The 25802-nt window shown below is 40.5% G+C and overlaps 1 protein-coding gene across 11 annotated transcripts in view; it reads right to left on the bottom strand.

Annotated features, from left to right (window-relative positions):
- Positions 1-25802, bottom strand: part of RAPGEF6 (Rap guanine nucleotide exchange factor 6) — a 244713-nt gene that overhangs the window by 49491 nt on the left and 169420 nt on the right. For 7 of the 11 annotated variants that reach the window (XM_053300758.1, XM_053300760.1, XM_053300759.1 and 4 more), the window contains 9 exons: positions 25164-25272; positions 21437-21680; positions 14719-14876; positions 11344-11358; positions 8179-8419; positions 7371-7754; positions 5494-5705; positions 2165-2288; positions 1378-1401 (listed from right to left, as the gene is read on the bottom strand). In XM_053300758.1, the coding sequence (XP_053156733.1) occupies positions 1378-1401; positions 2165-2288; positions 5494-5705; positions 7371-7754; positions 8179-8419; positions 11344-11358; positions 14719-14876; positions 21437-21680; positions 25164-25272 (1511 nt within the window). The remainder of the gene's footprint in view (positions 1-1377; positions 1402-2164; positions 2289-5493; positions 5706-7370; positions 7755-8178; positions 8420-11343; positions 11359-14718; positions 14877-21436; positions 21681-25163; positions 25273-25802) is intronic. The other 4 variants (XM_053300756.1, XM_053300762.1, XM_053300752.1 and 1 more) reach the window with 3 other exon arrangements.

Raw genomic sequence — 25802 nt, forward strand, 5'->3', positions numbered from 1 at the left:
GGCACCATGTTTGGGTAGTGGGTAGGTCTCCATGGGTGCCACCTATCACCCAAATTTCAAGGCAGTGAGGCACTTGGTTGATTTTTAATGATTTTATTTTAGTTTTTGCTCATTTTGTATATTTCCAACATAGGAAATAATAGGGATTCCAAGTCACCCTATCTTAACCTTAACATGGATCCCCAGCTTCCATTTTTTTAAAAAAGCTAAGCTCTAGCTTTTGTAGAAGTGGAGTTATGTATCAAAATGTGTGGCCACTATTTTTCAAGTGTTTGGATTCTTTGGTGTATAATAACCTTTCCTCATAATGAATCCCTATGAGGATTCATTGCACACCTTCACTTCTTCTGTTCATTTTGACTGTCATTGGACAGTGCCAACTGCCATGTGTAAACTACAACCCCCCCCCCCACACACACACCATACACACTGGTGTACTCAGTTTATTTTTTAGGAATTTTTGAAGTTTTTAGATTCTTTGATGTCTTCATTACACACCTTCATTTTTTCTGTTCATATTGACCCCCCTGTTTTGCAGGTTGGGGTGGGAAATTAGTGGCATCCCATGTGCCAACTACCCCCAACTCGCAAGCCACTGCGTACTCAATTTATGTTTTAGGAATTTTTGAGGTGTTTAGACTCTTTGGTTTGCAATGAATCCTCATAGGGATTCATTATGAGGAAAGGTCATTAGACACCAAAGAGTCTAAACACTTGAAAAAAATTCCTAGAATATAAACTTAGTACGCCACTGCCTTGTGGATGGGAGAGGGTATCGTTGGCACATGACAGTTGGCACTATCCAAAAGACAGTTAAATGAATGAAGGTGTGTAATGAATCCTAATAGGGATTTATTATGAGGAAAACTTATTATACACCAAAAAATCAAAAAACTTGAAAAACAGTGACCACACATTTTGCTCCATAACTCCACTTCTACAAGGGTGCCTTTTTAAAAAACATGAAAGAAATAAAGAGCACTTTAAAAAAAATGAAAGCTGGGAATCTGGGGGAAATGATAGGAGGAATTGGAATCTCGATTCAATTTGAATTGAATCTGGCACAATTCAATTTCGACCCAAATCTAGCCAATGGACAACAGAAGTGATTTGTTCTGTCTCCAAATTCAAGCCCAAATCAGCTAGATTTGGGTACAAATCAATTTGTACCCAAATCAATTCACACATCCCTAATTAGTATCCCTGTCATCATCCTGTGCCCATTTTCCTTTAAGTCTGAGAATAGTTAAAAGCAACTGTTGCAGGGTTAATAGAATGCATGCTGTTTTTCAGATGCATGCACTAACGAGGATGCAGCATGTTAAGATTTGCATAACCTTTTTTAAAAGTCTTAGTTGCATTAATCTCTACACTTACCCCAAACTCCTCCACCTCTTCTTCCTGTAAGCAAGAGCCATATACAATGAAGCATGTATTTAAAAAGAAAAGCAAAGGGGGAAAAATCACAGTTGAAAGTCAGAAAGGAAAAGGATGTAGACAGGAAAGAAGAGAAATGAAAATATCATTCAGGCAAAAACACTTCTCAACAGTGACACAAAACTTGTTATAATACATAATGAATACAAAAAGAACACACAACGAGAAGACTGGGCATTTCAAATACTGCATGGGAGGGTCCTGTAAAATTTGCAGGTGGCATTTTTCTAAAATCTCTTCCTCTCTCAGCAGTGCTTGCCCCGTTTTATAGATGGTTTGAATTTATCCAAAGGACAATGCAAATTACTTATCTGTTGCAGCCTGACGTGGTTCTTTTTACAAGTGAATTTAAACATGACAATTCCAATTTGAGAAGTGCTGGATTATACTTTTGAGGTCAAAAATGATGCTTAGGTGTCTAATGCTTTAACCTAGATATGCTTGGGTTTTTCCTGCTGTGGTAAGGAGTCCTAAGTTAAAACTTCATATATTGAAATATACGGAGTGTTAACTTTTAAAGAGAACCCCCACATCCCATAAATACTATTTACTATAAAAGTGTTTAGACCTTAAGCACTGGCTTCAATAAGACATCACATTCACTTTCCCATGTTAACAAACAATGAAACTGAGATGAAATATACACGTGAAAGTACACACGCACACACAAATGCTCGATTTACAAAAATAAAATAATCAACCCTATTTTCATTTTATAATACCATACCTTTGTCTGAACATTACAGCAGGATCCATGTTAGCAGAGGTCATCCTGATAACTTGACGAATTTCTTTGGCAATCATTCTGAGTTTCTCAAAATTTACCAAGCCATCCACCTTTGAATCATTTCCTGTTCAATTAATGTATGTACAAAAAACAGACAATTTTAGCAGTATTCAGTACACTTCTGAGGCTGACAGGTTATTTATCTCATATATCACAATTTGTCATTGGATGTCAAAGGTCTTGAATTTAAGTATCATTCAAAGCCACAAAAAGACACTAAGCAAAGAACAGATGCCAGTCAAAGCACAGTAGAAATGTTATCCTTTACCTCTCTCAATTGTTTTTATAGTGACAGCTGTCAGCAGGAAGGAAATGTTACAACTGGGCTGTACTCTTTGGTTTTCCTACAATAGAAGGGTTATGGAACTGATAGCAACAAGGTTATTCGTTTTTTAAAACTGGTTCCACCTCTTAATTTAGGGAACAAAGAATATATTCTCACCATTGTTTTCCCACACATTTGGGTCCAAAGACCACATGTAACCCAACAATATAGACCCACACTTATCTTGGCACACATAACTTCTCAGGAAGGCACAAAATTGCACCTTCTGGATTTCCTCCTTCTGCACAGTTGTCAACAATAAAACAACTGCTCTCTTTTGCATTTGAGGATAGTCCCTCTCACCTCTTTTCTTTCTCACACACATATTTGTTTTTTAAAATGTTGATGCCGCCACTGATTCAGTATACATTGCACCTGTGGGTTCCAATCCACCAGCTGAAGACAATAGATTTTGTTATGAAGTACTAAACATTCTGTTCACTGAAAGAGAATGAGATTTCTGGAGACTGGATCTCCCGGCCAGTCCTTTCCTGTCCTGTGAGATCTTCTCAGGTTACCCTTTCTTCGGTCCCTGGTCTTAGAGAGGTCCATGGTAGTAGGGCCTGTGGAAGGGCGTTTTCTGGACTCTCTGGAACTCTCCCCCGCCATCCCAGATTCGGTCTGCCTCCTCCCTTTCAACCTCTGAAACCTTATTGAAGACATTTCTTTTCTGCCAGATGTTTGCCCTTTAACATTTTGGGTTTTAAAAAAATCTCAGATGCTTTTCTTGTTTTGTACACCACTCTGAGTCTGTGGATTGGGCGGTATATTAAATCTCTTAATAAATAAATAAATTCTACATTGGTCTCCATCTTCCATTAAGCTCAGGGTGGTATAAATGGATACCAGTTACCCTGCTTTATCCTCACAACGCTTGTGAGGTAGGTTAAATTGAGAAAGAGTAACTGGCCCACAGTCTTCCAGTGAGCTTCATATCAAGGTGAGGAGTTGATCTCTTCAATATATATCCAACACTCTAGCCAGTTATGTTGAAGAGATCAACATATTGATCTCTTCAACATATAGCCAGTACAATACACATATAGCCAGTACAATACACAGCAAGACTAATAGACAGTCAGGAGACAGATGCCATTAGAAAGTTTGTAGAACACACATACAAAGAGAAAGTGGTCGCAGAAGTAATAGCTTATGTAGAAATGGGATGCGTATTTCATTAAGACACATGACTAATTCTCTCAACCTTCTTCCACTGAATGTCTCAGTGTTTTGAGACCATCTGATTCAAGTTAATATATCCAGTTATCCAACAGCTTTCACATCGTGTTTAAAGTAGCTATGGTTACGCTCAACAGAGTACGGTTTCTTTGATTGAGCTCCAGGAGCATAGATTCTGTTGGCATCTTGTTGATGGAGGCTATCGGTGTTATTTGCCAATAGGAGAGGCAGGACAGTTAAGAGAAGTTGAGCATGGTGCCATTTAACTCTCATGAAGTTGCCTAATATATGAGAGAAATGGGTGGCATTGGCTTCCCTATTAAAGACTGTCAGTAGCTTTAGATCCATAGGACAGAACTTGTGAAAAGCATTTGTTATAGCTAGAATTCCATGCAGGATGATAGTGGTTTAAAGTAACATATGGAAAAATGGTTGCATTCTAAGGATTAGCTACTGAACATGGAAGCAACTCTGGTTTGATCATAACTGTGATATTGTAATACTACAATATTTGTATACTGCTAAAATGTGAAAGAACAACTACATAACAGATACAAATAATACTGAAATGGTAGGCCAGTCTAATTATTCCCATATCACCAAGGGGACTGAAAGTTTGCTTGAGGCCACATTGTGGGTTTTTTGCTCAATTAACATCTGAAGAAAAGATAGCCTTCTGGACCCTGTTTCTTTCCTAGTACTTTATACCATCTCCCTTTTAAATACCACTCAGTACTTTACTACATATATAAATACAAATGTTTTAAAGATTAAGCACAGTTTAAACAGGACAGTAAAGAATAGCCAGACCTATTAGATTTAATCTATTAAAAATGGTATTCTCTATGAACTGGGCACCTGATTTTTTTTTAAAGCTTTAATTACTTTACTACAATTACAGGAGAATCTTGTTAATCGCGGACTCAGTATCCATGGTTTTGCGTATCCGCAGTCAGATAATTGAAAACCCCAACCTCAGCATATGCAGGGGGTGGAGGGGGTGGTGGCTAAAAAAAAGGCTAACATGTATCTGATGTTGGAGATCATTTCTGGCTGAGATCAGGAGCCTTAAAATGGCTCCTTTAAAAAATATAACAAAACACACACACACACACACACACACACACACACAGGAAAAACCAGCAATTTTCAGCCAATGCTCTACTATTCAGGGGCACTGCTGGGGACCCATGAAGCACAGCAGACCACCCCATTTAACCCTTTTTGGGGCCATTTTCCCGACCTCCAGGAACCTAAACCTCACATTTGCATTGGCCCAATGTCTCTGTATTAGTGGTTTCCGTATTCATGGTAGTAGCGGAGAACGGAACCCTTTTGAACATGGAGGTTCTCCTGTAGTTACAAATCAGAAGACAGTAATCCCAGAAGAGGCACTCTCATAATGACGGAAACACCACTTCTAAAATGCTGACTGCATACATCATGAAAACTTAAAAATAAGTTTTTTTTCTTCAGTACTATTCATTTTATTTAAATATTGACATGCAGATCTAATCAGTGAGCCCTAATATTTAAAAATATTAAGGTATATCATCTAACTCTTAATATTAAGCATCTATTTCAAATGTAACTCTTCAGTTATGTGCACAACAGTGTACAGTGCTTTGTCTTAATCACAGGAAACATGCATAGTGTAAGGTTGCTTCTCTTTGGCAGCAAATCTCAACTTCCTTGGCATAAACCAATGGAGTATTAAGTTGTGATTCAATAAATTGGCTCATTACTTCTCTATGTCTGGAGTTACCTTCATGCAGAAATGTAATATCTTTCTTGACAACAGGGAAGAGTGGAATAATTGGCGGCTGCATGCTCTGACTGCTAAGGATGTTGCGATACTTTGCCATGTTTCTAGATGGGTCAAAGAGATCTTGAAGGTCTCTAAGGTGCTTTTCATATTTGCTTGGTAACTTCTCCCATGTACCTCTGAGTCGAGCTACTGGTGCCAGATTAAGACCACTGCAAGAGATAATTTCCCCATCACCACATATTAACAACAGCATTTATTAAGTACTGAAATATTTGAATGGCTTTCTGATTAGCTTTACATGTTATAACTACTTCGCTTCAGTGCCATCCTTTGGGCTGGGCAACCTGGGCAATTGCCCTGAGCTCCTGCAGGCTCCGCTGTTTCTCTCCCCCACCCACCAACCATGCTGGGCAGGAGTGGAGGCAGTACAAGGTTTCTTTTAATTGCACTGCTCTCTGCCCTGTTGGGCACCTGGAACCAGCATCTGCAAAGCGGCAGAGGCTCACCTTGCATTCTGCAGGAAGGCTGCCCTGCCTCTACCACTCAGCGAGCCTCCACATAGGCTTAACAGAAGCTGCCGCCAGGTGTCCAGCAAGGCAAAGAGTTGCACAGTTCAAAGAAACAACGCACTTCCGCCACCCTCACTGGATGGTCTGGCGGATAGTTGGGGGGAGACAGACAATGGGGCCTGGGCAGCAATTGTGGCTCCTGTGCCTCTCACTCTAGCTGCAGCAGCTGCCCAGTCTCCGCTGAGGAGGCTTGCCCCCAGCAGGAGGTGCAGAAGGGCAGCCAGGGCAACTGCTGCACTTCTTCTCTTCCACAGGGCTCTGGCCAGCTTGGCCCATCCTCGCTCCCCCCCCCCGCCGCAGGCAGCCCTGATCCCAGGAGGATGACGGGGGGGTGGGGGAGGGACAGCCACAGCACTACTGCAGGAGCAACGTGTTGGTAAAGTGTGGCTCAGGGGGAGTGCTGCTCGCCCCAGCCCTGCATCCTCCTAGGGATGGCCGTTTTACTTGTGTGTTCTGTGGGGGTGGGGGGGAGGTTTATTAATTTCTCCTCAGTCTGGAGCCCCTGCATCCCTTAAAGCTGCTCAATGGGTCCCTGGCCCTGGGGCACTTCCAGTTTCACAGCAGATCTTACTTAACCATTTGGTTAAGCAATTCGGAGTAGGCTGTGAGATTGCATGCTTTCCTGCACTGTCCTTTCTATTCTGGAGCACAAATTCCTGTCACTCATCTTAACTGCATTAAGACCTGAAGAAGTAGCAACAAAATTAAGGCTAACCAGGGTAGGTTTAACACAGGATCCTAAGTTAAGCAGAAACTCTGATTTGCTTTAAGTGCAGCTAACCTAACTGCTGGCATAATGCTTAATAGCAGTTAAAATAAGTGTAAGAATCCACACTCCAGAAGAGAGATAGGAGGGGAACAAGCACGATTCACAGCCATTTTATGCTAGCAAGAAAATCATAGGGATTCGTTTTATAGAAATGTTTAGCATGTGAGCAAACACCAAACAGTGCTTATTTGAAGTGAAGGTTTCCATGGGTTGAGGGAAATGGCCGCTTTCCATGGGCAAAACACCTGATTAGTAGGGATGTGCACAAAACGGATTTTGCATTTTGTTTCAAGCTCAAAACAAAATGCAAATGGCCAAAACGTTTCATCAAAACAACTGGTAGCACCCATCATGCCCCACCACACAGCCCACTTTGGTATCCCTAGGAGCTACCCATGGGGAACAATGGAGTATTTTGACTTTTCCCCATTGTTCCCTAGGGCAGAGTGCACACACAAGTTTTGCATTGCAATTTGAAATGCATTTTGCAACCCTAGTTTTCTTCTGCTCTATATCTGTTAAAAAGTATGTTCTACCTTATAACAGCAAACATAGAATTGAAGTTCTTGCACTCTCGACAGTGGAGAGCAATTTTAATAAAATGTTTTATGATCTTCATCCTTTTGAGCTGGTTTGACTCTGATAAAATTTCTGTAGCAACCCAAAATGTCTCTTGATTAATAACATCCTCAAACTGTTTTAGGTGAGCATTTCCCGTTTTAGACTCAAGCTTATACAGGTCATCGATATATTCGGTAGGCTCAATGTTCCGAAATAATTCAAAGTCTCTCATGGATAGCTGAGTAGCCACCTCAATGGTACTTAGTTGTAAAAGAGAAATCTGGCTCTCTCTGAGCAATTCTTGAGCATCTTCATCTGAGCATAAAGTCTCTGTTTCCATGTTATTTTTCAGATAATATCTAAAAATATAGAGGAAGAAAAATATTAAATGCCTTCTATGACATTCAAAGAGGTGACAACATAACTGAGAACAATAAACCAGATTCTGGTTCAGGTATACTTAAACAATGCAATCATTAACATTATGCAATGCAATCATTACCTCTAACATTAGATGTTTTCATCATCAATAACCAGTTTTATATAAATTATCTGTATAAAACAATATGCTTCACTGTCAACAAAACTTCACCATCTTTACTAATGGTTGCAACAGTTCATTATTCATTTAATGCATCTGTATAGTAACATGTTTGAATTCTTATGTTTGTTTTAGATACTTAATCACATTGGGGACAACAAGGGACTTTGCTTAGCATCTGAACTGATTCCACATTTCTCATATCTAAATTTCTCTATTTTAAAATGAAAATAAATAATTACCTCCCATTGAGCTGAATTCTGTCTGCTAACTTTGAGAACTGATCAGGAAGCCTTCTTTGCTTGATCACTCCTTCAGGACTCACAGAAACCTCACAGAGAGAGTAGGTGTCTGGAGCTCCTGTCAAATTGAATTCATGCACTGCATGGCTTACAACTTCTTTTGCTGTAGTGTCTTTACTGATGATAATGTAACAACTTTGTTGGTCAGCTTTGAAAACTCTTATAACCTGATCTGGAATGTCTGAGTTTAAAACAAAACATTTGAAAACGCAAGTTATTTCCCTTGACTGAATAAAATAGTGTTGAATGTTTTTGTTTTACAAACAATGCATGTAATTTTCTGTCCTTTAAAGAGAGAAAAAAAGGATCACAATAAAATGTTTCATGTAAGCACAGGCTGCTCAGCTGAAGCAATGGAACTTCAATTCACTAAATGTAACTTCTTTTAGTTTTTTCGTATTTCTGTAGGCACAAGACCGTTCTCCTCAAGGTTTTGATTCTTTTTGTGGCCACTGACTAAATAGGTAATTCTTTGTTTGAACTTTCAATGTTACATAATGCTACCATAATTCAGAAAATAACTGCACTTGGTGATTGATGCAGATTATGTCAAGAAATAAGTGTTTCATAAATCAATGAGGCTCTATGCTTCAGGTTTAGTTTATTGATTCATTTTTCTTGTGGACAATTCCCTCTTTGTTAAGCACTATTGCTATATACATTTTTTTCCTGGTTTGGAAAATGTCAATTGATACAGCTCAGTACTATACAAATTTAAAATGACCACATGCTTATTTTCTCCTTATAAATTATCCTGCTGGAACCAAATAAATGGCCAGCTGTACAAAATGGTCTTTTCAGAACAATATAATAGGGAGTCTGACATGATTCCACCTCAGAAAAATTCCTAGACAGAGCTGATTCAGAAGTGCAGGCAAAGTACATGGTTCAGACCTTCCCAGACTTGAAATCTGCATTTCAAACTGCAGGAAAATTTCAAATCTGCAGGAAAATTACATGTTTGGATCTCGATTGATTTAAAAAACTTCCCTGCTTGTAAAAAGCTAGCACTTTTTTAATCACATGGACCAACACTGACATGGGATCTCCCAGTACAGGTGAAACTCGGAAAATTAGAATATCGTGCAAAAGTCCATTAATTTCAGTAATGCAAATTAAAAGGTGAAACTGATATATGAGACAGATGCATTACATGCAAAGCGAGATAAGTCAAGCCTTAATTTGTTATAATTGTGATGATCATGGCATACAGCTCATGAAAACCCCAAATCCACAATCTCAGAAAATTAGAATATTACATGGAACCAAGAAGACAAGGATTGAAGAATAGAACAATATCGGACCTCTGAAAAGTATAAGCATGCATATGTATTCAGTACTTGGTTTGGGCCCCTTTTGCAGCAATTACTGCTTCAATGCGGCGTGGCATGGATGCTATCAGCCTGTGGCACTGATGAGGTATTATGGAAGACCAGGATGCTTCATTAGCGGCCTTCAGCAATTCTGCATTGTTTGGTCTCATGTCTCTCATCTCTTGGCAATGCCCCATAGATTCTCTGTGGGGTCAGGTCAGGCGAGTTTGCTGGCCAATCAAGCACAGTACACTGTATACTTTTCAGAGGTCCGATGTTGTTCTATTCTTCAATCCTTGTCTTCTTGGTTCCATGTAATATTCTAATTTTCTGAGATTGTGGATTTGGGGTTTTCATGAGCTGTACGCCATGATCATCACAATTATAACAAATTAAGACTTGACTTATCTCGCTTTGCATGTAATGCGTCTGTCTCATATATCAGTTTCACCTTTTAATTTGCATTACTGAAATTAATGGACTTTTGCACGATATTCTAATTTTCCGAGTTTCACCTGTATAATCTGAAACTCTATTGTCCAGGAAAGGATTCTATCGCATACTTTGCTACCATGTCTCAATCAGCCCTGAGTTAACACAGATCATTAACCCCCAACACTTGTCATACAAGTGTATGTTACAAAAAGATCAACCCTGAAAATTAATTCTAGTCCTCTCATTCATTTGCAAAGAAATAGATCAAGAAGAATCAAGAACCAAGCAATATATCTGATCTCTTCAATTACTTTGTGGTCCTTTCTCCCTCCTAAAACTACCTTACTGTAGCATATCCAGTTCTGAAACCTCTCTTGAAAAAAAAATAAGGAAAGGGATGTAGACAGACTGGTTTAACTGCTATAGCCTCTCCGTTCCAACTTTGAAAATTATAGTTTTGGGAAGAGAAAGTATAAAGTTCTCAGAAGGCTCTGAAAAGATAAAAGCTATCTTTCAAAATTACTTGAAGAATGACTTAAATCTTTCACAGTTAAGCCTTTTAAAACTAATTTGTTTTCAACACAGATGGGACCTTACATTTACAAGTTTAAAAACCCTGAATGTATCAATGTTCAAGAGACAGAAAGAACATATATATGATGTGTTAACATTAAGCATCAAAGATTTGGACAGCTACCTCCTGTCCTGTGCATATCCCAATATAGTGGTTTCTAACAAGCACAGCTAGAATGAGCATCAGTAATAAGGGCCACATGGACACAAATGGAGGACTTCCAGAATCAACAAGCATCCATCTTTTATACAATTATGGCCACATATTTGCATCTCTACTCTGATCTGAGTGAGCCACGAGGTCTTGTTTCCTGCATTTACATTTGCACCATACCTTGCCTAGAACATTTTCCTGCAAAGATGCTTAAAAAAAGAAAGAAAGAAATGTGACTGATAACCAAGAGTTTATATTTTATTGGGATGTGTCATATTTATGATAAACTTTAGGAACAGGAGTCAACAGGAGTCTCTGACCCTCAAAGGCGCAAAAATTGTTCTCAGTTATTTTGCCACCTCTCTGAATATATAAACTAATGCACATAGAACAAATAAAGAACTATTGACTCACTTAAATGTATATACTGAAAACCAGAAGCAAATAAAACAGGTTATAATTCTAAAACCTAACAATCAACCTATCAATCAATATCATTATGGTCATAGACCAAACTAAATCACCTTTTATTTAGTGGCATCATCTACTTTTTAAATATCCCAAAATTGTCTTAAAACATAATACAAGAAAGATAAAGAACATCAAGTTGCCAGTGATTGTGATACTTACAGTAAAAACCAACCGCTGCAGGATGAAAAAAAGGGGGAACAAAGTCAGGATCCTGATATTACAGAGACACCATAAATCAAAAGCTATGTATTTGAGGATCTGAGAACAAGCAAATTTGATTTTCCTCTTATTAAAAAATTGTTCACTGAAAAAACCCTGGATCCTTAGAACATCTATTATCAAAGTACAGCTAAAATAATTGAAAAGGAATCTGCACCAAGTGTAAATTGAAGCTGCTATACAAACTGTTACATAAACATAAACCTATGCCCAAAGTAGTGTAAGGAATGCCTAATTAAGCTAAACATGGAAATAGGATATAGAACACCACACATTTTTCGTGTTTTGTTTCTAAGAGACTTGGGCCTAGGCCTGGTTTATCTTATGCGAGAAAATGTGATGGCACATTACAAATATGTCAGGGGTTTAATACAGAAAAGGGAAAGGGGTGCTTAAGATGAGAGGTGATCATGGGACAAGAATAGACAGACAGTGTGATTAATGAGTTTAGATGGGAGTGCACAAGGTGGTTGCAAACCATTAGAGGAGTAAAATTATAGAATAGTCTCCATAGCAGTCATGAAAGCAAAGGAACTTGGCTAGCTGTAAACAAATAATTATCAAGGATGTTTTTGATGGGTGCCTCAGAGAGACCTAATTAATTTCAGAAAATTTCTCTCTTTTCTAATAGAGAAGTGCCATTAGATTAAGTACACTTTTTTCCTGGGCACACTCAGATGAGTTTTTCTGTTAAGAAATGTACATAGCACTTTTAATTTTCAAGATACTTTACAAACATAATTATCTGTGTCTTCCCAAGAATTTTGAGACATTATTATTCTCCACGATGAACTGAGGTCAAGAAAAAGTGATAGGCAGCAAGACCACATCATGTATTAGTTCCATGACAGATGTTGAATAAGAGTCCAGATCTCTCAGGGCTAAACTACACATTAATGTTAAGCTGGTCATTAAAGTCCTATTTACACATAACATTCAATGCAAGTACACTCTGCATGTACAGATCTGTATGCATGTACAGTTATTCATACAAGGGCCATTTCAGACAAGATACTGCTATATCACCTGATCAGGACAGAGCTTACACATGGCTTTGTAGCATACAGTCAGTAGAGAGAAACATTCATTAACATAGTCTTCCATTTTCCTATGTAAGTCCTGATCAGAATCCTACCCCCAAGCTCTGCAGTTATTCTTTGCAAAAAAAAAAAAAAGAGGGACACTTCCATTGGAAGTACATCCCTTTAAAATGCAGTCCCGTGAATGTCTAGTTTGGACTTCACATTCAAGAGCAACTCTTTGTCTACTGGATCACCTCTCTAGAAATGCGGGTCTCCCTCTCAAGCGGCTTTGACTTAAGCACCACTTCTAAATTTCCTTCACTTTCCAGGATGATGCTATGGATGTTAAGAATTTCCATTTATCACTAATGAATAAACTATCTATACTTGCTGTGGTATACAATAAAGCCTCTGCAGCATGCCTTACTCCTCACAACTGAGCAAGAGCTGTATAGCTGAAAGACAGCGGATCTCCTCAATATCAAGTCCACTCCTCTATCTTCTCCTCCGATTCCTTCCAGCCAGGGTTAATAAAACAAACAAACAACTACCTTCCCTAATTGCACAGTCATGCTCTCCACTAAAGCTTATCCCCCGTTCCTTGGCTCAGTTTTAGCCTTGGTTTACCAGGCCTAAATCTAGGAATATACAATGTACCAGTAAAGAAAGGCATGTGCAGACGGTGTCTTCCTCACCATAGAGCAATTGCAGCCTATCCCTTTAGAGGAAAAGCACTAGGGGAAGGGATTCAAGAGTCTATGTTATGTGTGGCTCCCATATAGGTCTGAACACCTCTAGTTCTCCTGTCATCATTCTGTACAGCTTGGGCTAGGCCCATTCCCTTCTATACAAAAAGTCCACTCCAGATTCCGCCCCCCACCTCACTTCACTTCCATTTCACTATGTAAATTTATTTTTCAAATCTCTCTCCTCACTATCTATACCATAGGCAAGCGCTCTGTATATACAGTTTAACCTTTTCACTACATTCTCCTTCTAAACTTCAGAAATACCAGGAATGTTCAGACTGAAATCACTGCAGTTGTTCAGTATGATCTGTAAGTCTTGGATGGAGAAACAGACTGAGGGATATAAGACAGTGTTGAGGAGCTGAAACGAAGTTGTGTTCAAAAAATGCTTCACTGGATTTTGAGGAAAAACAAAGGCTGGGGGTAGAGGATAAAGCTATTACCCAACAATGGTTGCTGCTTGTGCCTTAAGGCATGGACTCTCAAACCTGGGTCCCCAGATGCTGTTGGAACAGAATGACCATCATTATCAGCCTCAGCCACAATGGCTGAGTGGTTTGTTCTATTTACAGGCCTCCAAGTTTGCCTGCCTAAGCCAGAAAACAGCAGGCTTAGCTGGCACTGGATAGAGATAGTGCCACCTGCTCCAATCCATTAGTCTCCCTTCTGTTGTGGAGGACAACGATAACTCAGGGACCTCTAGGCATCTCCCACCTAGTGGGAGTCTATGAATGCATCCCACAGTTTGAGAAGATGCCATATATGAACCTCTAGCATGGTGTTGTAATTAAGTGCTTTAATTACATTGATTGCTAATTTGTTACAGATATTTGGGATAGAAATATCCCCAAAATGTTTCCATTTCCTTCAAACTCTTTAGACTGCATATACTATTATGAAACCATGAGTCTAAATAAATGTGCTTGCCTCCCTGGTCACATTACTGGGTCTCTGATAAGCACAAAAAGCTCTAAATATGGAGACTTCTTATTCTTTTCTTTGAGCTGTGAAATACCTTGACAATGGGGAGTGAAAGAGCAGGGGAAAGGAAGTACTACTAGCAAATCCAGATCTTTGGGTGTGTATCAGATTCATGGCAGCTACATTAAACTTTTGGACATGATTATCTACTACATTTTAAGTTGTCAACACCAGCTTTTAAATCACTAATATTATACTGTGAAATGTAAGCAGTTCATACTGATTCTGTTTTTTTTAAAAAATCATTATCATTGTTGTTGTTGTTACTGTGATTATTTAAAATGTTTATATCCCGCCCCTCCAGCAAGAGTAATCTAAAATTTAACACAATAAAATACAGCATAAAATAAAATCAATTAAAACAAACTCAATTAAAAACACATTAAAAAAATAAAAATAAGAAGTCCATCAATTTATCATTAAAAGATTTTTAAAGCCTCTCTAATAGATGGATTTTGAGATCGTTCTTAAACACCCAAAGGGAAATAGTATTGACAGAAGTTGCTTCAGGTAAGATAGGAGATTTTATAAGAAACAGAATGGAAAAATAGAAGCTCTTTTACCTGAAGGGTTAGAAAAATCTAACATGCTGGTTGTAGGCTGCAAGAGATCAGGACTGCTGGATGAAAGTGTACCAGGAATGGGCATGATTGCCAAACTGTGTCTGCATTGTCTTGTTCCCACAATACTGTCATCCTGTGACTGGCTTACACTGCCATCGCTGCAAGAGAGTTTTAAAAGTTAACTGTTAGATGATCCAGGAACACAACAAGTCCACATACCTGAGGTGGAATGAGACAGTTTCTACTAACAGGACATGTGATCCTAAAACTGTAGGCAGCATCCTAACACAGCACTAGCACAAACCTGTTCCGCCTGGTCTCAAGCTTATGAAGCATGGAAGCAGCATCTTCCATGGCTTCAGTTTGAAAATATCTCCCAGAAGACTTATTTTCTTTCCCCCCTGCAGCCCTGGGAAAGGTGCAAGGGTTCTTGGGAAATGCAGTATTTCTGGAGCTGCAGCAATACCAGCACCCCCCTGGTCTTCTGTGTCGACCTCAGTAAGTAATTCAAGAATCAAGGGAGTGGACAAGGAGAGAGAAGCTTCAGCCCCGAATTTAAGCAAGAGCACCAGGTCAGCTCCCCGAATCAAATAGATGATGCATTACACAGCCCTATTCATTAACTGTCTCTAAGATCTGGGGTAAATCCAAGTTCCTTACCTATAACTCAGAAGAGGTACCATACATTCACACATTTGGGAGGGCATAGATGCAAGCCCAAATGCAGGAAGGTTCTGGATCTTGTACAGCAGTCATGGCACCTGCACTCCTGCCCTGTTAATAATAAAGGGCACAAAGCAAAAAGTATGGCAAGTGTTTTTTTCCTGCTTAGCTTCCTTCTAGAGTCTATGAGAGAATGGAGCCCAGAACATCCTAGGGAATCCAGCAGGGGAAATAAGACCGAGTGTTGTGGCCACAGAGCAGATAGTCAGAACATCATGTATAGCCTAGGTTCGGAACAGGTTTCCCCCTTGCTTCTGTCTGGGCAATTCTACATTATGGGAAGGAGGTACTTTCACTAAAGCAGACTTCAGAGAACCACTCATTCCAATGCAGTGGCTGAACAATTCTGATTATCCAGTATAGTACATGATATTTCATAAGGACCAATTCAACTGCCCTTGCTGTTGCTTTACATTCCTTATGCTGGCTGGTAAGCTTCAGGGTCTTGAATTCGTATTGCTTCCTCAGGAAGCTTATCAAAATGTGTAGCCCATATGCCTCACAAGAAGAATGTGTGATAACTGGCCACCCTGAAGTTAATATCTTACAGACCAGAGTGCCCTTCTCTCTTTTTTCAAGGGGGATGCTGGCAGAAACTGCCCTCCATGTTGCCCTTTTTTACTTTCACAGTAAAGGAATTCAGTGGCAGTGGCTGATGTCCTGACTAGCAATACACACACCAAATAACAGCTCATGCGTGCAAGGAGAAGGGTTGAGACACCCTCAGGGACATATTTTTGCGAGGCACAAAGGGCTCACCATTCCCTCTAAGATACACAGCTGCACGCCTGCTCACAAAAGTCCAGCCCCTTGCACAGAGGATTCCAGCAGCCGCACAGTTTCATGCTGCGCTCCAATGGCTGCTTAAAATGCCGGCAGTCTTTCTCCCCTACCGCCACTGCGTTAGCACTTGCTGTGGCCAGAGTAGGGAAATCTGCTTTCTTGTGCAAACCAAAGAGCTGATTCTCCCACTCCGGCCTCAGCAAGAGCCTGCTGAAAGCCTGTGCCTCCTCTCGGAGTGGCTGGCAGCCGCTTCCTGGGCTCAAGGAGCCTCCTGCTGGTTTTCTTGCAATTGGAGGCTCCTGGAGCCTAGAGAGTAGCTGCCAGCTGCTCCGAGAGGCTCAGGCTTGCAGGGATGTCTGTGTGCTCTCCCCTGCTCCCACCACCTTCATCAGCTTTCTCCACTCTGTCAGAGTGGAAAAAACAGCCGGAGGTGGTGGAGGCTGGATCTATACTCCCAAGGTGGATGTTTTTAGCTCGGAAATGGCTCACCAGCAGCTTGCCTTCCCTTCTGCCTCCCCCCTTCCACAGCTCCCTACAGGCTTCCTTGTGCAATGGGAAAGCAAGGAGAGTGACTTCTGCCGGGAGCTCCAGTGCACCAGTGCTGGGAGAGAGAACAAGAGAGAGCACGTGCACAGCAATGTTTAAGCCAGTATAAAACCTAAACATAAATGTGAAATTGCCGACCTCCTTGCTAAAATATGTAACTTATCCCTGCAATCGGGCTCTGTACCGGAGGACTGGAAAGTAGCAAATGTAACACCGATTTTCAAAAAGGGATCCAGGGGTGATCCGGGAAATTACAGGCCAGTTAGCTTAATTTCCGTCCCAGGCAAAATGATGGAAAGCATCCTCAAGGATAAAATTGTAAAGCACACAGAAGAACAGACCCTGCTGAGAGAGAACCAGCATGGCTTCTGCAAAGGTAAATCTTGCCTCACAAACCTTTTGGAGTTCTTGGAGACTGTCAACAAGTGTGTGAATCAAGGTGATCCAGTTGACATAGTATATCCAGACTTCCAAAAAGCTTTCAACAAAGTTCTTTATCAAAGACTCGAGAAAACTTAGCAGTCATGGGACATGAGAGAAATTCTTCTCCCTCTCACATAACACTAGAACCAGGGGTCATCCCATGAAATTGATTGCCAGGAAATTTAGTACCAACAAAAGGAAGTATTTTTTTTCACACAACGCATAATCAACTTGTGGAATTCTCTGCCACAGGATGTGGTGACAGCCAACAAGCTGGATGGCTTTAAGAGGTGTTTGGATAACTCCATCGAGGAGAGGTCTATCAACGGCTACTAGTCAGAGGGCTATAGGCCACCTCCAGCCTCAAAGGCAGTTGCAGCATATCAGGTGCAGGGGAGTAACAGCAGGAAAGAGGGCATGCCCTCAACTCCTGCCTGTAGGCTTCCAGTGGCACTATGTGAAACAGGATACTGGACTAGATGGGCCTTGGGCCTGAACCAGCAGGGTTGTTCTTACGTTACAGAGAGGGGGTGGGTGGGATGGGAAGGAAAGGAGCGTTTGAGAGAGAGAGAGATTTTTTGTTTTGATGCTGCTGGCTCATTTGTATATATAGCAGAGATTATGCCAAAATCCCACAACAGTCAGTCTGATCATCACTGAGAGGACGGGGGGCTGGGGCGCAGTGTCTGCAAGAATGGCAAAGTGACACTTTTGCATTCTCAATCATCTTCACTGCTATGTAGTTGCATGTAGTTAATCCCAAAAGATGAGGCCAATCCACCCCACGACATCCCTTTCATGACATCCTTTTATAAATATGTTTAACTTAACATACACTTCTGCTAAACAGTCCTGACACAAGTACAGAAAAGTAGGTGCTGCCCTCTAGAACAGTGTTTCTCAAACTTTTTGGAGTCAAGGACCGCTAAATTCTTCGTGCAGAGTTTCAAGGACCGCTACATTCTTCATGCGCAGTTTCCCGGACCAGCAGTTAGTAAAGGGGTTTCAAGTCTATCTATCTATCTATCTATCTATCTATCTATCTATCTATCTATCTATCTATCTATCAGACTTCTATACTGCTCCAAACATGCATCTCTGGGCAGTTTAGAATGAAAATAATATAAGCATTAAAATAATTAAATTTGGAATCTTTTGCAAACATGGAATATTAGGGGTTCTTAACCTTGGGTCCCTCAGTTAAACTCCCATAACCCCCAACAACAATGGCATTTGGCCATTATGGCTGGGGATTATGGGAGTAGAAGTCCACCAACGTCTGGGTACCCAAGGTTGAGAACCCCTGAATCTAAAAGCCTGGGTGAACAAATTTGTTTCCAGTATGTCTTCAGTATGTGTGGGGTGGGGGTGGAGGTGCTTCTGATTACTCAGTGGAGAGGGTTTGTCGGGCCATTAGAAAAATTCAAAAGCTACATGGGGCCAATGAAAACAACATACAAGCAAGCCCCACTGATGCAAGAGGGAAACAGCGTTCCCTCTCAAGGCACCTCGACCACAACAGGCAGCTGGGTTTCAATCAACCAACCTTTGGCTGCAAATAATGAGCATGCAAGAACCAGCAGCCCTTCAAGTGGCACCCACTGCCATACTTTTTCCTCCATGCCCCCGCACCGTATACAGTTTGAAGCTGTAAAGATAGGGAATAAGATAGATGTAGGAAGATCTCAGCAGCACATGGAGGCAAGGCACAAGAAGGGTCCCATGCCTCCGTGATACTCTTCCTCTTCCGTGCCATGTGCAAAAATTGAGGAAGTGAGTGCCTTGATTTCAGTTTGGGGCGGGGGGGGGGGGTTGACTCCCAGTCAGGGACCGGCACTCAAGCCTTCGGGGACCGGCAGCGGGCCAGGGACCGGTGGTTGAGAAACACTGCTCTAGAACATATTGACCATGCCAGTCAGATGGGGGGTGGAATGAGTGCCTTGGCTTTTGCATTATAGTGTGCACATAGGGAAATTGCCTTCTAAATGGGTCCATCCCGGGCAGCAGCTTTCATGGACTGAATTTAGGATCTTCTCCATGAATCACATGATATATCATTGAACTATAGCCCCTTTCACATGCTGGTCCCAAATGCAGGACTGAACAAAGTTAAGGAAAATACTGCCTTCTAATCCATCTTCCTACTACCATAGCAGCTCTGGCCACATTAATAGAATTTAAATAATGACATTAACATGTCAGTTCTTCAAACTGCTCCAGCACACATTCACTGACAAAAAGATCGCATTCTGATTGCTACCACTGGGGGACCTACTGACCCTTGCAAAAAGAAGCCAAAACTAAAAGGTAAGAAAAACAAAGAGTATTAATTTTCCATATGGACAGGAAAGGTTTTCCATTCGTGCCCCCTATGCCTTGATTCAGTCAGCCATAATCCATCAACAAAACAAAAGAAATTACTGAGGTCAAACACAAAGAGCTACAACAAATAATCATTCTGAAACCAATTGTGCAATAAACTATAAAAAGTTACTGCTGTGAAAAAAATTGGAGGCCTAAACACTGCCTGTAGCTGCAGGATCTTTCTGTAGAAGATTTGGGCAGGTCTCTAGTAATATTTTAAAAAAAATAATAATACACATTTCTAAAACAACTGGTAACATTAGTAATGCAAAGGATAGTGTGATTAATAATTATCAGGTGGGCAAAGTTCTGTCTAGGCAATACTAGTAGAAAGGGTTCAATTTGGGATATTATTGAAAAACTGCTTGGTCTAGCCCTCAAATCAGCAATCTCCTTACTGATATAATTACATAGGACTTCCACATCCCTAGCAAATTAGGTCCAACTATTCCTAGGTATGCTAGATATCTAGCAAGAGAACGCTGTATATCAAGGAAAGGAGGCTAAATACTATTTGGCTATGGCAGAAATGAGGAATGACTATTTTGTCTCATGTAAAACAAAAATGCCTGAAGTCAGAGGACACAAAAGATGCTGGAAGCTGAGCAGAAGTTTTAAACTGAATTAAATGTGTGGGGAAGCCCTTTAACTTCAGCTGGACTGTATGAAGTGAGATATTCGCTGCTTGCCTTCTTGAGCATTTCTTCACACTCAGCCACCTCAAGCATGTTTTATGGCAAGACAGGTATATATATTTAGAACAAACAAACTGTGTGCAGCAGAAGTGGCGAAGACAGCCTGCCACAGACTGAAGCGTGAAAGAACAAATTGCCTTTACTCACAGAGCAGATATAGCCTTTTGTGGTCAACATGCAGGTACTGAAAAGATATGAACTCACTTCCAAACCGGACATGGTGGCTGAAATGATGCACAGTAGTACAGTGTCAGTGATACTGTGCAGCGCATTGGGGCTGTTGCAGACTTGTGAGGCAGACTGGAAGGGAATGAGTGACTGCACAATCAGTGCTTACTCCCATGATAACATATGGGGTCAGCTGAGGTGGCACTGATCATGTAAATGCTCGTTCCTTGCAGCACTGTTCCCAGTTGGCCTTACAAACCACAGCAACCCTGCTGTGGTGCACAGTGGTGCTCTATTGCTGTGCATTATGTCAGTCATTATCTCTTCCCATCCACTAACAGAAATATTGTCACCAGCTTGCTAATGGCATAATAGATGTTGCTCCAGCATGGCAACTGCCAACGTTAATAACTAGTTGAAGAGGATGACAACATTCAAACAGGAATTTCACGTAACAGTTGCAGATAACACGACAAAGAAAGCAAGAAACAACACCTCAAACTATTTTTCAGTCCAAGAGGCCCTCTTTATTCATGAGGGTTCAATTCCCACCAATAAGCGCAGATACGGAAACCGAGAACAAATAAACCTTGACCCTATTGAAATCCAGGAGTTGAATTTCTTAATCTGAAAAAAAAACCACCCCAAAAACAAGGTGGGGGAAGTAATAGGAGCAGTAAAACACCATAACTTGTTCTCCAGGAATGCCCCCCAAATCCTCCAATTTTTCGCTTTTACAAAATGGTGTTTTGCTTTAAGTACCACAAAATGGCTCCGTGCTTCAAAATGGCAGCCAGAAATGACATCAGACATCCTTTCCCAGCCACTCAAATATCCGTGGATATTTCATGCTGCGGATAAAGAATGCGGGTCTATAAGATCCATCAGCGAATACAGGAAACTGTGATCCACGAAACTGCTAATCTGTAGTTTTATCATAACAGAAGTCATATTTATCCAATCAAACGAAAAATTCCAGTTTATCATGCAATGGTGACATTAGCATTTTATCATACCTGAACAACTTTGGAGGCAAGATGCTGAATCGTGTCTTGTCTAAAATTTTCTTGATTCTGTTTCTTCCACCAGACACAGTGTTTGCTTTTATTTTCTTGTTTCCTTTTTCACGTGGAAACATCTGTTCAACATCTCCAGGAATATCTGGGATGGAATAGCGATTATTTTTCTTTTCTGCAATTTTGGGAATATGTGGGATGCCATTCTTCTCCTGCCCTATCCTGCTAAGCAGTTCTTTGAACACTGTAAAGGGGGGAAAAATGTCAACCCATTGAAAATTTTTAAAAAGAGAAGTGTAAACTTCATTTCAGTTTTATGATTACTTTGCATTTATGGATGTAAGCCTGCAATCAATAAGGTAAATAAGGTGTGCTTGATCCACACTTTACTAGGAAGATGAATAGAATAATCCTACTTGGCAGAACAGTGTTCTTTAGTTAGTACACAATATGGCAAACTCACAAAACTATGGCTCTCTGTACACAAAGATTTTGCTGTGGATCAGTGTCAGAGACATATGTGACACATAACTGAACAGCAGTCTCTAAACTGAAAACATCTGGGAGGTGGCCTGCATGTGGTGCTATCATGCTAAAATCTAGACTAACTTGGAGATCAGCATATTTCTCCATTTCAGTTTGGCTAGTGATCTTGTGAACCAACAACTTTGGCTGTCATATAGATAATCTTGAACCACATCCGTAGCTCCTCGGCTCTTCATCCAACTTTGTTCATTTCACTAGTTGAAAAGGCAAGGTTTCCTGGAGAGGGGGTGGGTTATAAGTTTATTCGGTCATTGACCAGCAAAGAGAGGGGGTGGGTGTTTTGCAGGGTTGATGTCAGGGCTGATTTTTTTAAAACGTAATTTGCACAATGGGCACATCTACACGAACACTTCTTTTTATTAATCAATATACATTGATTAATGTATATTAATGTCCGTTGCTAACTGGGCAAAGAGGCACCTTTTACCGTGGTGATTCTCTTTATTTAGCAGGGGGAGAGTAACTGGCCCTATCCACCCCCAGCACAGTACTTCCAGTGACTGTTACTGGTGTGTGTCTTATGTTTCTTTTTAGAATGTGAGCCCTTTGGGGACAGGGAGCCATCTTATTTGTTATTTCTCTTTGTAAAACCGCGCTGAGTCATTTTTGGAAGGGCGGTATAGAAATCGAATTATTATTATTATTTCTTGTTTACACAGTCAGACAGGTGTTATTGACTGGTTTGTTTTATCCAGACATCGAGTCCTTCCCAAGGACCTGGGATGGCTGAATTTTATCATCAATACTGTTGGTTATTATAGATATCGTCGCAAAATATAGGCTGTTCCCAGTAAAGCTGCTTTTTGTAATTGGCTGATGGTGATTTCTGTGGCCCCTATGGTGTTGAGGTGCTCTTCAAGGTCTTTTGGGACTGCACCCAGGGCGCCAATTACCACTGGGATTATTTTGGTATTTTTCTGCCACAGCCTTTCAATTTCAATTTGTAGATCTTTGTAGTTGGTGATTTTTTTCTATTTCTTTTTCTTCTATTCGGCTATCCCCTGGTATTGCTATGTCGATTATTTTGACTTGTTTTTCTTTCTTCTCGACTACAGTTATATCTGGTGTATTGTGTGGCAGATGTTTGTCTGTTTGTAGTCGGAAGTCCCATAATATTTTTACATCTTCATTTTCTTCAACTTTTTCAATGTTATGGTCCCACCAATTCTTGGCTACAGGAAGCTTGTATTTTTTGCAGATGTTCCAGTGTATCATCCCTGCTACCTTGTCATGCCTTTGTTTGTAGTCAGTCTGTGCGATCTTCTTACAACAGCTGGTCAGGTGGTTCACTGTTTCATCTGCTTCTTTACAAAGGCGGCACTTGCTGTTTGTTGTGGATTTTTCGACTTTTGCTCTTATTGCATTTGTTCTTAGTGCCTGTTCTTGTGCCGCCAGTATTAAACCCTCAGTTTCTTTCTTCAAGTTGCCATTCTTAAGCCATTGCCAGGTCTTGGTGATGTCTGATTTTCCACTTATATTGTGCAAATATTGACCATACAGGGGCTTACCTTTTTAAATAACCTCTTCTAGTTGGACTAGACTTGTAATAGCAGATCATTATTTCCTTGTTGGCATTTTTTGTATATTTTTTTCGGTTAAGCGACGTTTCTTCCAGTAACTTTGCTGTCTCCAGCCCTGGTTGCTCAACTGAAGATCCTGAGTCCTGTTGCCCACTTGCCACCAGATGTCCAGGGACTATAGCATCTGGCGCGGTCCTTGTTGACCCGGACGACGACCGATCCGGTATAGATTTATTAAAGTTACGTCTCACCATATTGTTGATGGGAGAGGCACTCTTTGTCTGGCTCCTCTGGTGAGACCTGTCCAGTATGGTTGGACCTCTGGCATAGCTCTCACCTTAATCAGAGCACACAAGCCCCACAACCACGCCAAGGTAGTGCCTCACTGGGGGATGATGATGATGATGATGATGATGATGATGATGCAATATAACACTAACCTCACTTCTTCACTATGTAATATAACACTAACCCCACTTTTTTCACTTTCCCAAATGTATCCGTTCTTATTTATAAATTTGCAGATGATATTAGCTGGGGATGATAGCCCACCTCAGAAGATAGATTCAAAAAAATCTGAATAAGCTTGAATATTGGACCAAAACAAAAAGATGAAGCTCAAGAATGATAAACGTAAAGTCCTGCATTTGGGTATGAAAAATCAAATGCACAAGTGGGGGAGACCTAGCTTGTCAGGAGTACATGTGAAAGGTATAATTCAGCAGTGTAATGCAGCCGCTAAGAAAGCTAATGCAGAACATGCCCTGCTTATAAAAGATGGCCCAATCCCATTCTCATTGGTTTCCACCTTTCCACTGCAGCCCCTGCACCATATTCCATATCATTCTAGCATGTTCCTCGACTTTGTGTTGAGGGGACACACTAGAGCAGTTTTTATGCAGTCATTACAACCACCCTGAGCCATTTTTGGAAGGGCGGTATAGAAACTGAATGAATGAATGAATGAATACATAAGTAAAATTACATGTGAAAACCTATTTTGAAGATGGTAATGAAAGAGGAGGAGGAGAAGCAGGAGAAGAAGAAGAAGCAGCAGCAGCAGAGGGTTTTATTCTTTTTAAAAAGCAGGATTTGCAGCTGCTGCTTATGTGATTGATTAAGTGCCGTCACTTAGCGACCATACAGATAGATTCTCTCCAAGATTATGTGGCTTTAACTTGGCTTTAAGGTCACTCAGTGGTGCATTCATTGCCGTCGTAATCAAGTCCATCCACCTTGCTGCTGGCTGTCCTCTTCTCTTTCCTTCAACTCTTCCCAACATTATGGACTTCTCAAGGGAGCTGGATCTTTGCATAATGTGTCTGAAGTATGATAGTCTGAGCCTGGTCATTTGTGCCTCTAGTGACAATTTTGGATTGCTTATGTAGTGAGCTTCAAAGTTAATGCGAGTTTTGGATTTGGTTCTCTAAACAAGAAGCTCTTCCCCATGTATGACATGTGGAAAATCTCTTTTTGAAATGAAGGCTGGAGCTATTCAAAACAGTTACAGCTATGTAATGAAAATCCACTTAAAGGTTGTTGTTTTGTTTTGTTTTAAACACCACTATCCATACACACCAAAGCCTTTAGACATACTTAAAGTAGTTGTTTTGGATCCTGGCCAATCTCTCGAAGAGATTTGTTTATACAGCTCAACTCACCAAAAATATTTGTTTTTACAGTAATGGAAAGATGGGTATTGTTCCTTAAGATTTCCATGGCTTTTGCAAACGTAATGTTCTCAAAATTTTGCCCATTGACTTCCATTACCTTTAATAAGAAACAGGAAAATATAGGTCAATGTTCTATTGATGAATAAATCACTACAAAAATAAGGCCACAACACATTTTTTCAAACATACTTTAGGTATATGAAGACATATTGAAACTGCACTTTTAAATGCCTTAAAGATTATAGAAGCAAACTGTAATAAGGCACACTCTGGGTTACTTTCCTGGATGTTACTTTTATTTCATACTAATATTTGCAAAGATTCTCAAAAATAGGCCCAGTTCAGACACCATAAGCAAAGCATGGTTTAGCCATTCAGGAATGTCCTCCATTCTTGCATGTTCTCCCTTGCCTTTGTTCACTTCCTGATTTGTAGAAACCATTTAGTTTGTCATGAAATCTACATTGGGCAAACAATGGTTATCACTAATCACCTGCCTCCAAATCTGAATTAAAAAACATGGATTTCTAATACTGCTGGAGGCAAACGATGCTTAGAATTAATAATTTGCCTGACTTGGATGTCACAATAAAATATTGTTACAATGATTCAGGAAACGGGGAAGGG

The sequence above is a fragment of the Hemicordylus capensis genome, chromosome 2 (assembly GCF_027244095.1).
Source record: "Hemicordylus capensis ecotype Gifberg chromosome 2, rHemCap1.1.pri, whole genome shotgun sequence".
Classification (NCBI taxonomy): domain Eukaryota; kingdom Metazoa; phylum Chordata; class Lepidosauria; order Squamata; family Cordylidae; genus Hemicordylus; species Hemicordylus capensis.